The sequence below is a fragment of the Cucurbita moschata genome, unplaced genomic scaffold (assembly GCF_002738365.1).
Source record: "Cucurbita moschata cultivar Rifu unplaced genomic scaffold, Cmos_1.0 Cmo_Scf00017, whole genome shotgun sequence".
Lineage (NCBI taxonomy): Eukaryota > Viridiplantae > Streptophyta > Magnoliopsida > Cucurbitales > Cucurbitaceae > Cucurbita > Cucurbita moschata.
In genome coordinates, this window is record NW_019268533.1 from 3,721,934 (window position 1) to 3,737,600 (window position 15,667).

Here is a 15,667-nt window from a genome sequence, read left to right on the forward strand (position 1 = left end):
ACGTATCACGTGTATGTGCATAGACCATGTAGAGAACTACCTAGAGATGCATGTGTTAACTTGTGGGGTCTGTGTCTGTAGGGACTCACCTCGAACAAGACGAAAATTCTCTGTTTAAATAGAGAAAGTGGGAGAAAGTGAGAAGATATTTATTCCCGTTAGATAAATGGGACCGAGGACAGAGATTATATATATATATATATATAATTGTTACGGTACAAATTATCTGTATATTTACCTTATTTCATCATTGTTTTTTTTTTTATTACCTAACTAATCTTAAAAATAATTTTTAACCAATGTAATTTTGAAAAAAAAAATAATTTAAGTTTAATTAAATATTAAAAAAAAAGAAGAGATATTTCATGATTAATATTTTAATTAACAATTAAAATTTGAATAAAAAAATCGATTAACTCAAACTTAATATATATATATTTTTAAATTAATTTTTTTATTTTTTTTTATTTTTTATAACTGAACCTAATTGAGAGATTTCAGAACCATTTTCCAACCCTTCCATGGTTCCTGTGCTTCAGCGACTACGGGGAAGGTCAATCTGCCCATTCCCGCCATGTTCGAAGCTTAGGAGCTTCCGTTCCGATGCTTCCTTGGAAGCCATAGCCAAAGCTGCAGAAGACAGAGTTCCCAATGTGGTGTTCTACAACTATCCTTCGTTTTCTGGAGCTTTCTCAGCCCTCTTTGCACACTTGTTTCATACTCGTCTTGGTCTTCCTTGCCTCATTCTGCCTTTTTCTTCCGCTGTTCCTTTCAGGTTCCATCGCGCTTCTCTTAATGCTTCGCTCATTTTACCATGAATTCGCTGTCTCTAATGCTGCGTTGAGTAACTTTTTAGCTGAATATTACTAGAATTTCGAACTCCGACGTGATTTTGTAACGATTCTGAACTCTTCTGTAATTTGTTATTTTACAGGATCGAGGATTTGTATGTTGAAGGGCTTGAGAGATGCTATTTTCTTGACTTCTTGGGTCCGAAAGGATTTGCTGCCGCCGTTTCACGTCGAGCCAATTGTGAGTAAGTTGATGATGTTGTGCTGATAATTACTGATCCGCGTTTAGTTCTTTTTAATTTTTAGTTATGTTTGAAAATAGTTATGGTTTGTTCAGATTTCTTGGTTTTGTTAATTGAATTAGGGTCGTATGTTTTGATCATCGTAAATCATCACTTCCACATACTATCCCTACGGAAGATCGCCCTAAGAATCTGTCAATTCGCGTAAATCTTGAGAAGAGTAGCTCTACGACTGTGTATGAATATTTCTCCTCTAGACTTGTGGATATGGAAACTCCTTGTGTAAGTGAAATGGACTTGTATTAATGTACCATTAGCTCATCTGCTTGTGTGTGTTGGCTCACTGTTTTGTTTTGCTCTTCTAATGATCAGGATCCTGTTGCAGACCTTTTAGAACTAAAGGATAGAAGTCGAATTGAAATGGTTCTCAAGTACATCGAGGACGGGGATCTTCGAAGATGGAGCTTACCTGATATTAGGGCATTTAACATTGGACTCAGCGAGTGGCGATCGAAATTGAACTGTATCACTAATCCATACATCTATGAACAGGTTTGGACTTTTTGATTTTTTTATCTTGATACTCTAGTGCTAAATTTTGTTTGTTTCTTTAACTATTTATAAGCTTCAACTAAGTTTCCATTAGTTCTGTTTCATATTCAAATCTAATCTGTTTCATATTCAAATCTAATCTGTTTCATATTCAAATCTAATCTGTTTCGTATTCAAATCTGTTTGGAGAAGGAGCGTATAAGAGACCATTTTCCTGTTAAAAGTTTATATGTATTGTCACAGTATGTATACTGGTGAGCGAGACCTGTTATAACCTTGTTTCTATTGTGATTGGGTGCCAATTAGTTAACTTTTTCCCATTGAAGATGCTAAAACACCACACAACATTGATTCAGTCAACTTTCAAAATTTAATACACCTTTGCACAGGGAAAAAGAACAGGAAATTAACATTAAACTGCTACTAACAAAACCTCTTAATAAACTTGAATTATTTTTTTTATTTTAATGGATCTTCAAAAGGCTCGTCAATTTATGAATCTTACTTCTGCCTTTTGGTAATAGCTCAGACAAGGATATTCTCTCAGTTTATAGCAATTATGGAAAAAGCAGCTCCAGCCGTCATGGACCATCTAAACGCATATTCAAATGTCTTAGTTTGAATAAGGACATATGAAAGGCTGGTCATGATCATGTAATGGAGGAAAAAGAGCCCTCTGAGAGATATTTCTCTATAGAAGGTTTCGTTGAATCAATTGAATTGAAAATTTTAGACAAACAAAACATTTTTGGGTTGGTTAATATACTACTTAAATTTGGTGTTAGTTATTCATAACTTCATCATTGTATTCTTGGTTGATCATTTTCACTTCATTTGAATTATAATCTAACAACCAACGCCATTGCTTCAATAACCAAAAAGAATTGTCCTTTATAACTGCTGTTGTGCCTCTTAACCATTCAATAAGGGAGATAGCGTGTTATCTTAAGTAGACAAGGTATTCATAGGGTGCTAAAATTTCTTGTGTATTTCAGGAGCGGATGATGATCTAGATAATTAATGGGGAATACATCTTGGATTGAAATACGAAGTTAAATTACTGGCATTCTGAATATGACTGAAATAGCTAATATCGAGGTCCAGACTAAATATGGGGAATCAGTTCGAGCTAAAATATCAATAAGATATGATTCTTTTGAATAAAATTAAAGCATTTTAGCTTCTGCACTTTTAGATCTTGGGCTTCAAATTTTTGAGAGGTGGGTTTTATGTCTTTTATTTCAATCAGCGCTGCTTCTGTGTATTAGTTTGACATTATCATAAAAGCTCTGCTGATATCTCCTCTCTGTCTTTAAGTTATAGATTTCACTTAAAAATATTTCTGCTTCTGTACTTGACATATAATGAACTGTGAATCGCGCTCTTGCAGTTGCTGGAGATGAATTCTTTGGAATTGATTGCCAAGGGAACTGACTTTATCGCTTCTCGTGAAAATGTTGCAAAACAATTCCTAGACAAGGCTTTTAAAATTCATCTGGGGAGGGGATTTTATGGCGAGTGTCTGGTAAGAACACTTCTTCTTGTGTTTAGAACTGATTCATTGCAAATCTTTTCCAGTACTCTCATATTCCTCTTTCTTCATCTCTGAATTTGTCCTTTCCATCAAAGAACTTTTTATATGCTGGACATAATTGTATATTAGTTTCATGCCTTTGTTTGTAATTATTTCCTTGAATTTGTTATACATTTTTATCTCCAAGGACTTGAATATCTGTGCGTAGGCAGTAAGAGCAGATGGGAATTCCAACTTGAGCGATGAAATTGGGAAGCAACTGAGTTTGAGAAGTGCTGCAGCTGGATTGAGGTAAATTGTTAAACTTTTCCCTGAAAATATTGTACAGGAGTTTCTCATTCCCGTTTTCTTCTGGTGTCTACTGTTAACCTATTTGGGTAATTATGGTCAAATTTGTTTGTGTCATGACCATTGATTTTTGAAGATTAGAGACTCAAGGATGCTCCCACCACATATAAAGCTATTATTTCCTGGTTATCTCCATCCTGGTAATGATTTATTGTAGTTAACCTCACTGCTAGGAAACTTAATGAATATTTCCTAAGGTTAAAACTATAAAACTAGATGATGTTTGTCCTCGAACACGTAGAACATCCAAGATGACAAGATCCATGTATCAATCGGATTATAGAATCACTAATAGAGGAAAGGAAAACCGACTTGGATCCCTATCTCTGATACTTCTGAAATCCTAAAGCTTAAAAGTATGAGAACGGTCTGCCTTTGCCAGTGTAAAAATCTCATTCATGTTGGGAATAAGTTGATATTGGAGACAATCACCTTACAGTTTAGGCCTTGCTGATTGTTATTCTAATAAGAATCCAGATATTATAAAAACCAAACAAAAGGTAACTACATGAGATGTAATTGCTTCATTTGTTAAGAATTAGAAATTAAAGATAATTTACAAAACTTTAAAGACGACCCGTGTCCAAACCTCCTTCGAAAATTTCTCAGTACCTTTAAAAATAAATCCTCAAATATTCTAGAGGTTAGCAAAGAAGCAAATGGCATGTTTTGGTAGAAAGTCTGAATTCATGTTTTTTGATTCACAGACATGTATTTTTATAAATTGTTTTTGGATTTTGTGATCCAAATAGTACAAATTTCGAAAACAATATTTTTATGTCTTTTTTATTATTTTAACTAGAATTTGAATTCAAAACTTTACAATGTAGGTTTGGATTTAAAGATAAAAACTCTAATAATTTTTCATGTTATAATCTTAATTCATTTTTGTTAATTCATTTTTTTGGTTTATATTCAGTCTAATATTTAGTGGATAACTACCACTAGTTTTATGATTTATAAATATGTTGCATCAAACATATTTTGAAGAGTTGTTTAAATTGTGATCAAATTTTTTAATATGTTACCAAAACACACATCTTAAAACATGAAATACAACTTCGTTTCCAAATTTATATTTTCAATTTGTCTACTAAACAAGCTCTTAAAAACCCAACTTCTAGGAGAAAATAAAAGGAATCACCTCCCCCAACATATCCTTCAACCTTTAGAGTAACCAAAACCCTGTGGTATTTGGCAGCCATTAACGTAGCTTGATTCTATTTTGGTCATTTCTATCTTGAAACCACAAGTTCTTTTGTGCTTCAGGCCTGTAGGAGCTGTCATATACATGCAACGAAAAAATCTTAAAATGTGTTTAAGGACCACGGATGGTGCTACCGATACATCTGAGGTCTCCAAAGTGAGTATTGCTTGAACTCTTAGTTCTTTGTATTGAAGTCATTGAGGTACAGTTACTGAGTTTCTTAGCATTTTAAATCCTGAAGGCTTATGGTGGTGGGGGTTCGCCAAGTTCAAGTTCTTTTATGATCAGGATGGACGAGTACAATAAATGGCGAGTGGTGAATTCATCCTGACAAACTCAGGTAAAATATTGATAACATATCGTAGTTACTCTAATTCATGATCGCTCGAACCTTCGAGTTTATGATAATTTAACTTAGTATCAAAACAGGAGTTTTAAGTGTTTAATTTTAATCTAGTGTCAAAGTTTGAGGATATATGTTCGAATTAATATTGATAACTACATGTTGGGCTTAGGGTCAACAACAGGTGGAGCAAAGAGGGGATTCTTTAATCCCCATCTCGGCATGGACATCTCGACCTCGTTCCGACCCGCATCCCCACAGGTTCTTCCTCGATTATACGAAAATTTTATATTAATTCTCATTATTTTTTTTAAAATCATAATATTGTTTTAAAATGCAAAATCTTAATGCTACTTATAAAATCATTTAAACACAATTTTATTTCTCTATCAACTGGCACCTGAGTATCTTTAGTAGTATGTTATGCAGTAAAAAAATTAAAACAGTACGATAGAATTTAATAGTACAACAAAAAGAATATAAATGGTTGAAAAATGTGAATAACAAACTAAAATCGAGTTGTTGTAGGCAGTTTCACTATTACATTTTCTGTAGCAAACATAATCAACAAATACTATCATAAAGTATAAGTAAACCATAAAAAGTAAGGGGAAAATGTAATTTGATCCCTGAATTTGTCAATTTAAAACTTAGTTAAGTATTATAATCTTAATCTTAAAGTTGTTACATGGTTTATATATTTTATTTAAATCAATTATTTGATGAAGACTTATCCACTTTCTTTTGTTAAAGTTAGTAGGTGAATTAACATAAATTAAATGGAGAGAAAAAGTTGGTAATATTTATTTAAATTAGGGTCTCATTTGTTGAAATTAAAAGTCTTAGAGTTTAAGGTGTTAATTACTTTTTTTCTAAAAATTAAACATTATCTTTATTATTAGTATTATAAAAAGTGCGTAAAATACGTACCTTGTCATAACAATCTTCAAATGTAGAAGTCAAACATTTAACTATTTCTCTTTTTCAAAATCAAAACCTTCTTTTTTGCTTATTTAAATTAGGGCGTGTTTACTTGTCAATGAGAATGTGCTGGAATGAAATGAAATAAATAGAAATGCAAAACAATCACATTTACATGAAGCTTTTTACAAATGCTGTTCAGATTCAATGTTTAAAAGATTCGATATATATATATATATATATATTTTGCATTCATTATGACATGAGTATGTCAGTCTTCTTGTCTTAGAATGATTCTAAAAAGTCAATATTGTTTCTTAAATCAACACCGGTCTTTTTATCATGTTTTGTCTCCAGCGAAGTACACCTAACTATGAAGATCATATGATTAAGTCATCGAACAAGTAGGTGCACCTTGTACTATCAATTCTTTTTAAGTTTTTATAAACTATAATTTCATATTCTTATAAATATTCTCATTTAGACGCGGTTTCAGTTTATTCATGTATCCTTATTTTACTTTTACTGGGGAGTCACATGCCCACTAGCTCTATCTTGATTCGTTCCTAAACCACTTTCTATTGGGAGATGTTTTACTATGATTTCATCTGTAAAGACCCTACCTCTAATGTGATTAGACCGTCCTTACCTGCATATTGTTGAGATTTTTAAATAAATTCAAGCATCAATGATTGGAACTTAAAATCTTTGTAAAAGCTTTTTAGAGATTTAGATGGGATTCCAATATTATCTAATCATGATCTTGTCAAAATAGGATAAGGGACGGCATAGAGTTGGTAAACATGAGGGTTGCTACATCTTGTGTCCCCTTGATACTATTAGGACTATAAGGACTACTCTAGTAGTTTATTTATTACAGAGGGCAGATTTCATGATGTATAGTAGCATACCAAAATTGGAAATGAGATGACGTATACTAAAATTAGAAAAAAACCATCTAGATTACTCACGGAGCCTTGTTAACGAGCTTCAAAAGATTAGTAGTTTAGTAGGAGCCTCTTTAGCGCCAAACGCTGAAATGTAAAACACTTGAGTTTGAGTAAGACTTGTACTTTAGTTACAAACCTGCATAACTATTAAGTTTAGTTTAAAAACCTATCATCATATTGTTTATTGAGTATTGTTATATTTATTTAGACTACATTTTTCCTGTGAGATGACAACTAAGCTGCATGGTCGAGGCGAAAGCGAGAGCGGGCTGTGGGGCCTCAGACTTTTTAGATAAGTCTAAGTACGGTTTAAAATTAGTCATATTACTATTTTTTTTTTTTGTTGCTCTTTTGAGAAATAATGTTGCCTAACACGTTTCTTTAAAAGTTTATCAAACTCTTCCACATCTTTTAAAATTTCAAGGCATTAGAAATAGCTCGTGACTCGACCGCCTCGAATCTTGGGTTGTTACAGAAAAATTGTTATGACTTTATGGAAATATAAAAAAATTTCCGCTATTTTAATATTAAAGTGTTATTCTATTATTGACTATTTAAATGTGAAAGCAAGACTTTTAAATTATTGGCAAATAGAAAAATAGTGGGATTGTATTAATTGTTAGAGATGTGACAAATATACTAAACATTATGATTATTGAAAAGAATAGTCAAAAGTTTGATATGGGATGGGAAAATAAGATATGAAATCCCATTAAATTAATTTTATTTATTCTTTCCGATGTTAAATTTAAATTATTATATTTTTTAAAAAGTCTTAATTTTAGCCATTGTTAATTATTTTTTTTAATATCTTATTATTTATGTGCAATTTTCTCTGTGTATATATATATATATATATATTTTTTTTTTTTACCTAAAATTTACCAAATTCGATAAAAATTAATTTTGAAGCTCTAAATTTAAGATTCAAGAAAATTATAACAATTAAAATTAATACTTGAAATGCGTAGAAAATTGAATAAATTATATTTTAGCCAAATAATTTTGTTTTAAAAAAATAAAAAATTCGGCCAGCCATATGACCTATCAATCACCATAAAAAGTCTAGTCGTTATAAATGACTTTGCTCATAAGCAATATAAATCACAAGATTAAATAAATCACAATAATAGTACGAATGAAAATGTCATTTTCAATCACGTAAGCAATATAAATCACGAGATTAAATAAGATTTATGGATTGTGAGATCGTACATCGGTTGAGGAGGATAATGAAACATTCTTTTTATAAGGGTGTGGAAACCTCTCTCTAGCAGACGTGTTTTAAAAACCTTGAAGAGAAGCCTGAAAGGGAAAGCCCAAAGACCTAGCGGTAGGTTAGGGTGTTACATATGAATAGATTTAGGACGATAATTATATTTTTTTATCCTACTTCCACTTATATTTTTCACCCTTTCCCAGACCCACAAATTTAATTTAAACATACTCAAATAACTATAACAAAAGATTATGGCCATGACTCCAAGGAGTAAAAGAAGGTTCAAGAGCAAAGTTGTGAGACCACGTCTTTGGAGTGATCTCGTAGTTCCTATGGGGTGAAGACGATGAGGTTGGTTCATGAATTTTCATTTCTTTTGCTGCATTTCGCTCAAAGGGTTGAAGAGAGATAATGCATCAAGCTCGTGGTATAGGGTGCACTCTCTCTTTGGATTAAGCATCCGTCACTAACCGAGAATTTTGATAATGTCGTGTGCATAATGCCTGATATAGACAAATACGATCGAACTGATTGTCCTAAGACTCATATGTTGCAGTTGCTCGTTTTTCTTACCGCCCACTTGGCGAACTCTACGCTCATTATCCTTATCGTTCTCTCAGTTGCGGGCTTTAGCTATAAACTATGGTACCTCTAGCTCGCAACCACTCGAACAAAACATCTCAATATAGGAGAGTGGCGACCTTTGTTATTATTTTTCCATTTAAGTCGTCTTTTAGTGTGGCAAAATATTAAAATTTATTAACGAAATATATAATTGTAATTTAGGGTCAAATTGGAAAGGAACCAAGAGAGCCAAGATTTTTTAAATAGAAAAGAAAAAAAAACAAAATCATTGCACCAGCCGGGAATCGAACCCGGGTCTGTACCGTGGCAGGGTACTATTCTACCACTAGACCACTGGTGCTCCTTGTTTTAAATCGTTATAGTTTATATATTTTCATCATATTATTTATTTGACTGAAAACCCACATTACACCATTTTATTAATACTAAATTATAAATTTACTTAAATAATTTAGAAGATTTTAATTCATTTTTCTTTTTAAATTTGATCCTTCGTTAATTTTTATTTTATTTTTTTTCCATGCTATTAATAAGTTTTACTAATATAATAATAAGTTATTTAATAGTTAAACTAATTAAAAATACTCTTAAATTAGAAATGTGGCTCTAGAAAGAAATGATTAATATTTTATTTTAAAAATACTAAAAAATATTCTAAAAATTGTGTTATATATATATATATATATATATTTTAAAAATAAGTATTATGGTATTTTTTAAAATTTCAACAAAAAGAATATTTTTTTTTATTAATTTTGCCTAATTTAATAATGAATTCCAGCCTTACAAATAATGAATTAAATTTAGTTTTTCTAACCTTTAATTTACAATTTACCTATTTAGTGATCATATCCCCTAAATTATTAGCTTATAGAATAAATCTTAACCAAACCAAATAATAATAATAATAAATAAATAAATAAATAAATAAATATATATATATATATATATATATATATATATATATATGTATGTATATATTGTCCTTCTTTCTTCCGGTTCTCTCCCGCTCCAAATTAACTCCATTTTATTTCTTCCTCTCAACAAAGGATGTCGAGCGAGAAAGAATAAAGCAGACAAACGTTCTCGATTAGAGTTGAAATTGAAATATTAAAATAATTTTTCGAAATGAATATATTATTTAAAAAAAATAAAAAAGAAGAAAAATTTAGGACTAAATTTGAAAAATGTGTCAGAGTGGAAGAGAGTTAGATATTGGCTAATTTAAGGGTTGATCATGGGTCATATCGTCGGTCTGTTATATGTAGTGAGCTGTTGTTCTGGCTTTTTGCTTATATTCTGATATAAACACCAATTTCAATTTCTCAGATCTTGCTTTCGAAATCTCCCTACTCCCGTTTTTTAAAACTTTCTTTTTGAATCGAGGTTAGAGGCTCGAGCATACGTCGCTTGGCCGTCGAAATTTCTCGCCCCTGTTTTCTAAAACCTTCTTCTTGAACTGGGGTTAGCGGCTCGAGCATACGTCACTTGGCCGTCAAAATTTATCTGCCCCTGTTTTCTAAAACTTTTTTCTTGAATCAGGGCCAGAGGCTCGAGCATACGTCGCTTGGCTGTAGGCGACACAAAAACGAATAGACTTAACTCAGTTGTTGCTGGAAAGTGAGTGCTGCACAATCGTAAGTCGGCTGCGCGATTGTGACAAGTGGTATCAGTAATAGATCTCTATATGAGGCTTTCTGAAAAGCTCAAACCAAAGCAATGAGAGCTAATGCTGATAGTGGAGCATATCATCGAAGAATCGTAGGGACGAAGAAGGGTTTCTCGTTCAAGTCGGGTCTCGTGGACATCATCTGTTCTTATACTTTCCCCTAAATTTTTATAGATCATAATTTGTTTCCATAGTTTAAGCAATAGCATAAAGAATTTCTTCAAAATAATTTATTGCATTCTAAAAACAGATTACATAATGTTTCTCACTATGGTTGCATAAAAAATGAGTAAATTGCTACTGAATCAGAAATTTCACCAACCAAAAAAATGTTCAAGAGATGAAAGAAGGAAGAAGATTCACAGTTGAGATCGAAATAATCCCAAATTCGAAAATGTGGAAGAAGCTGTGGAAATCTTGGAAGATATGCTATTGCCATGGAGATTACCGTTCTCTGAACACGCCGATGAACATAATGATTCCATTTGCGCACTCAAAAACACCGCAGATGTCGAGAATCCGGGATATTCCAATGGCAGATTCGGCAATGGAGATTTGAAGTTAAGCATGTCGATCACCTGTTTGATCGAAGGCCGCAGACAGAAATCGGGCTGAGCGCAAGCAAGTCCGACGATCAACAGTTGCTTCATCTCATCTCTTTTGAAAATTTGGCGCAATTTTGGATCCGCGGCCTCAATCACACTCCTTCGTCGGTAATAATCCCACACCCATTCAACTAGCTTTATCAAACATTTCCTTCCGTCTTCTCTCGTTTCACCTAGGGCTCGTTTTCCGCAGGCGATTTCCAAACACACGATGCCGAAGCTGTAGATGTCGGATTCTTTACTTGAAATGCTGCTTTGCAGGTACTCTGGTGCTACATAACCTTCTGTTCCTCGTAGCGTGGTGGATGTTGATGGTTTTCCACGATCTACGAGTTTAGCAAGCCCGAAATCGCCGAGTTTCGCGTTGAATTCGGCATCTAGTAAGATATTGCTTGATTTTATATCTCTGTGTAGAACGTATGGATCTTGTTCTTCTTGTAGATAGTGTAGTGCCGAGGCTAAACCTACTGTGATTCTGTATCTGTGATTCCATGTTAGGAGATTGTTTTGCTGAAATAGATGGAAATCTAAGCTCTTGTTTGGCATGAATTTGTAGACTATGAGATATTCTTCGTTCCTGCTGCAGCACCATCCAATCAGTTCTACCAAGTTCTTATGCCTTAATTTGCTGATTGTTTTCACTTCTGATGCAAATTCTCTTGAGCCTTGATGGAGGTTGTTTGGAGTGATTCTCTTCACTGCTACATCAAGTTCCCTGTTGTCTAGAAATCCTCTGTATACCTTCCCGAATCCTCCTTCTCCCAATAGATTTTCATCACTGAATTTGTTGGTTGCTTCTGATAGATCTTTATATGAAATCTTCCTTGGCCCTGTTTCGTTCTCAAGATCTTCCTCTTGGTCCCTTCTCAGGCTTCTTCTTCTAATGGTTCTCTTCATGATCCATATCCAAAACCAAGCAAACCCCAAGATTAGAATGAGTGGAAGTGCCACTTCCAAGATTATCATGAGCCATTTCATGGAAATTCCTATAGTGGAGTGAACTGGAGAGCTAGCTGGATCAGTTGTGGTGGTAACATTCACTTCAACTTGTAATCTAGAGTTGAAACTCCACGAGCTAATCGTATGAATCTCGAATAGATTTCCGGTCGATCCCGAGAAACCGATCGTAACCCATTCTGGTAGATGCTCTCTTAAATCAATATTGAAAGAGAAGCTAGAGGAGTTTCTTGGAGAAACTTCAGAATCTCCTTCATCAACTAGAAAAACAGTCAAATTGTGGGAGGTTGAATTGTAACTTATCACTGCTTGAACTTTCCCACCGTGTTCTATGTCACTCCACCACCATGAAGTAGTGAATTGAGATATAACGGAGTTTACATCGATGCCGATGTGATTCCCCCCCGGATCCTCCGATAATACATTCGAGTAGGTATCAAACTCAACAGCAACGAAATTGTTGGCTGTTGATGTTGGTGTTGAGTACTCTAGATCACTCTTGTTGGAATTCAAGAGACCAAAGTTCCTACCTCCTGAGTAATGCGGAAGACTCGAGCCATTTGGGGCGAGGAAGAAGGCAAAGCCATCGCCATAAGGGTGACTTCCCTGTGAGTCGATTGAGAAGGAGAAGTTGGTGGTGAAGTCTGCAAGATTCTTGTGGACACTCTCCCAAAGATGGAGAGGATCTTTGTAGGTAGCACGACCAACACTTCCATCGAGAGGCATGTCTCTCTGGTTCATGGTAAGCTGAATGACATTGTTGGAAGAGTATGCATTTCCTTCGTAATGAATGTCGTGGCCATTCGGGTCGAAACCAACGAAGCTGAACGTTAAGTTCTCAGAAGAAATGGTGGCTGAGACTGAAACTGGGTTGGTTATACTCCACAAGAAGCTATAGTAGCAGAAGATTAGGAGGAAAAGGTTTGGAGAGGTGAGCATAGAGACCTCCATGGGAGACATAGATGCAGAGATCCTAGGCAGCCATGAAGGAGAAGACTTGAATTTATACAATAATGATAGTCTTCATCTCTCTCTCTCTCTCTCTCTCTCCCTCTCTCTCTCCCTCTCTCTCTATCTCTCTCCTTCTCTCTCTCTCTCTCTCTCCTTCTCTCTCTCTCTCTCTCTCTCTCTGTCTTTGTCAGGAAAGTGAATCCGTGTGAACAAGCAGGGATGAGGAAGCTGTATGGAAGACGGGGATTTTGGGGCAGCACTTGAATCTGCCTGAAATTTCCAAGGTGTATTTTTAAAAGTCTACTATTCTGCAGTGTGTAGGTACCCTAAGAAAACAAGGTATAACCATCGGTAGGCTCCACGGGAAGCTGCTGTTCGGCCTCTGGCACGAACCGTAGAGTGACAGCTAAGAAGTTGTCTTGTAAAGAATGAAAGCCCGTACGACACCCGATGCATGGTAAGCTGTCTTTACATTGGATTGTTTGAGATTATTTGCATGGTTTGAAATGAGTTCTTGTTTTTTCTTTTTAAGAATTATACGTGGATGAGCGGATTCGAGTTCATGACCTTTAAAAGAGGTCGTTGGGTTAATTATGCCTTTCTTTTTAGTATAGTTCGATAATATGTATCAGTAGCGATTTTAACGTTTATTTTTTTTGGAAGGTCGAGGTTTATTTTGATCTTGTAAATATTTTACTTTACTCTCTCACTTTTACCTTGTCAGTGTATTATTCTTCATATAAAATTTAGAAAATCACATCATATACATGTAAGGAGCGACCCCGTCGTGTGGGTTCGTATCGTGTAGGGCATGACTCTAGTAAATTGCATCATATACATTTAAGGAGTGACCTTGTGTATGAACTTATATCATGTAGGCACAATCCTATAATGGTATGGTACATACAAAGAGTGACACCATATGTGTACTCATATCATGTAGGGCATGACCTAGTATATTACACTATATGCATGCAAGGAGTGACCTCGCATATGAGTTCAGTATAAGGCACGACCCTATTAGATCTCGTAAATGTAGGTGAGACCCCATATGTATGCTCATATTGTGTAGGGCACGATCCTAGTAGATCATCTCATATACATGTAGGGAATAACCTCACATGTGGGTTCATGTCGTATAAAGCAAAACTCTAGTGGATCACATCATATACTTGCAAGGAGTGACCTCGTGCGTGAGCTCATATCATGGACACAACCAAATAGATATAAAGCTCATATACGAGTCATACTCAAACAAGGTTGAAGGCAACAAGTAGACGGGCTCCAAACCATAACCACAAAAGGTAGGGTTCCAACATGAGTCTTGACATGCCACTCTGAAGTTAAGTCCGTCTATATGAAATATGAAAACTCATTAAATTTGGTATCAATTGAACTATAACAACCTAAAAAAAAATAATGATAAATGTATTTTGTATTTTATGTGTGGTGTGTTTGATAATAATAATAATAATAATAATAATAATAATAATAATAATAATAATAAATAAATTAAAAAAAAAAAAACGAACGAAACGAAGCAGCTGCGTCAAGCAGCTGCTGTAAAGGGGGGATGAGGGGTGGCGGACGCGTAGCTGGAGGCGTGGGATGGATGAGTGGATGATTAGAGGATGTGGAATTGTGTTAAGGCTGGATTAAGCTTTAAAAAGGAAGAAAAAAAACGAAGAATGGTGATTAGCGAAAAACGTAGAAAAACAGAGGAGGAAATTTTGAGAATTCGAGTTTTGGTTGCTTAAAATTGGACATCAATCGAGGGTAAAGGAAGAGGGGTTGTTGCTGTGAGGAATCATTTGAGGAAGGGGATACGGCCACGAGCTGAATCGGACGGTGATTCGAAGGTAACGAAAAACCCATATCACCGAACCTTCAAATCTCGATATCTTGATTCACACTGCATAATAAGTTATGAAATAAGGTTTGTTAGGACCGTAGTTAGAAGATCTATAAAGTTGTAGAAGAAATCAGAACGAAATTCGAGCTGTAGAGATGAAATTTTTGCTTCGGGACACAACGGGTATTAAAGGAAAAGATTGGGAAAAATTGCAGGGAGGAGAGGTTGAAGACGAGCGCGTGAAGGACACGCGAGGCGCGTGGGAGGCCGCGAGTGGATGTGCGACTGTACGCGGATCAGGCGCGTGAGAAAACGAACCTCCGACCTTGTATTGGCGCGTGAGGGCGCGTGAGAAGGTATTTTGGCTCCCGGTTTGTCCCGTTTGACTCCTCTTGACCTGTTCTATCAAAACTGATCTATACTTATGTTGAAATCGATAAAATATAGGTCTAATAGGAAGGAATTGTGTTGAAATACTATTAAACGTACATTCAAGGGGGAAAAGGAGTTCGCAACCAAGTAAGTAGCGTATCGACTTTTGAACTAGTTCTTAACTTGTTTTACAACATGTGAGTATGTTGTTTACCTGATTAAGAGCTTAATAAGTTATGATGAACTTTGATGATATTTAGTGTTTATTGTATATTGTGACTGCTTGCCTGTGATGTAAGCGTGATATAAATGATTGTCAGAATGTTCTACGTGTTGATCATGATACATGTATGGAAGCATGCAGTAACTGTGAGTATGTTATGCATGTTAATGGAAAGGTTATGACTCTAGATATGCTTATTGGTTGTTGAGCTATGGCTTATTTACTGAGTATGATAGTCTACTAATTCCCGCGGAGTTCCTGGCCAACGCGCTGTGTGCTAAGTCAGGGAGCATGAGTACTCCTGACCGTTGGTATATGAGATAAACAGGCCGCCAGAGCAATTAGT

General features: G+C 34.8%; 2 protein-coding genes, 1 long non-coding RNA gene and 1 other non-coding gene across 5 annotated transcripts; 2 read left to right on the forward strand and 2 right to left on the reverse strand.

The window, feature by feature from the left end:
• The first annotated feature begins 503 nt into the window (after positions 1–503).
• Positions 504–6,606, forward strand: LOC111454859. 2 transcript variants are annotated; one of them, XM_023096329.1, is made up of 10 exons: positions 504–775; positions 935–1,036; positions 1,156–1,315; positions 1,406–1,585; positions 2,976–3,110; positions 3,328–3,410; positions 4,737–4,830; positions 4,916–5,014; positions 5,190–5,278; positions 6,296–6,606. In XM_023096329.1, the coding sequence occupies exons 1-8, from the start codon at positions 522–524 to the stop codon at positions 5,003–5,005; spliced, it is 1,098 nt and encodes a 365-aa protein (XP_022952097.1). In that variant the 5' UTR covers positions 504–521; the 3' UTR covers positions 5,006–5,014; positions 5,190–5,278; positions 6,296–6,606. The 2 variants fall into 2 exon arrangements, with proteins under 2 accessions (XP_022952097.1, XP_022952098.1); XM_023096330.1 differs by having other exon boundaries at positions 5,202–5,278.
• A 2,355-nt stretch (positions 6,607–8,961) lies between these two features.
• On the reverse strand, positions 8,962–9,032 carry TRNAG-GCC. The gene has a single exon. It is a non-coding gene; the product is annotated as a tRNA-Gly (tRNA).
• A 1,548-nt stretch (positions 9,033–10,580) lies between these two features.
• Positions 10,581–12,883, reverse strand: LOC111455468 (L-type lectin-domain containing receptor kinase IX.2-like). Its single transcript, XM_023097178.1, has 2 exons — positions 10,694–12,883; positions 10,581–10,658 (listed from the first exon to the last, which is right to left on the reverse strand). Exon 1 carries the CDS (start codon positions 12,881–12,883, stop codon positions 10,721–10,723), a length of 2,163 nt encoding a protein of 720 aa, XP_022952946.1. The 3' UTR covers positions 10,581–10,658; positions 10,694–10,720.
• On the forward strand, positions 10,875–13,563 carry LOC111455469. Its single transcript, XR_002712592.1, has 3 exons — positions 10,875–11,074; positions 11,160–11,346; positions 13,189–13,563. It is a non-coding gene; the product is annotated as an uncharacterized LOC111455469 (long non-coding RNA).
• The last annotated feature ends 2,104 nt before the right edge of the window (positions 13,564–15,667 follow it).

Coding starts and splice junctions, on each gene's coding strand:
- LOC111454859 (XM_023096329.1), top strand. CDS start 522: ATGGTTCCTGTGCTTCAGCGACTACGGGGAAGGTCAATCTGCCCATTC. Junction 3,111..3,327: donor GATTTTATGGCGAGTGTCTG/GTAAGAACACTT, acceptor ATCTGTGCGTAG/GCAGTAAGAGCAGATGGGAA. Junction 3,411..4,736: donor AGTGCTGCAGCTGGATTGAG/GTAAATTGTTAA, acceptor TTTGTGCTTCAG/GCCTGTAGGAGCTGTCATAT.
- LOC111455468 (XM_023097178.1), bottom strand. CDS start 12,883: ATGTCTCCCATGGAGGTCTCTATGCTCACCTCTCCAAACCTTTTCCTC.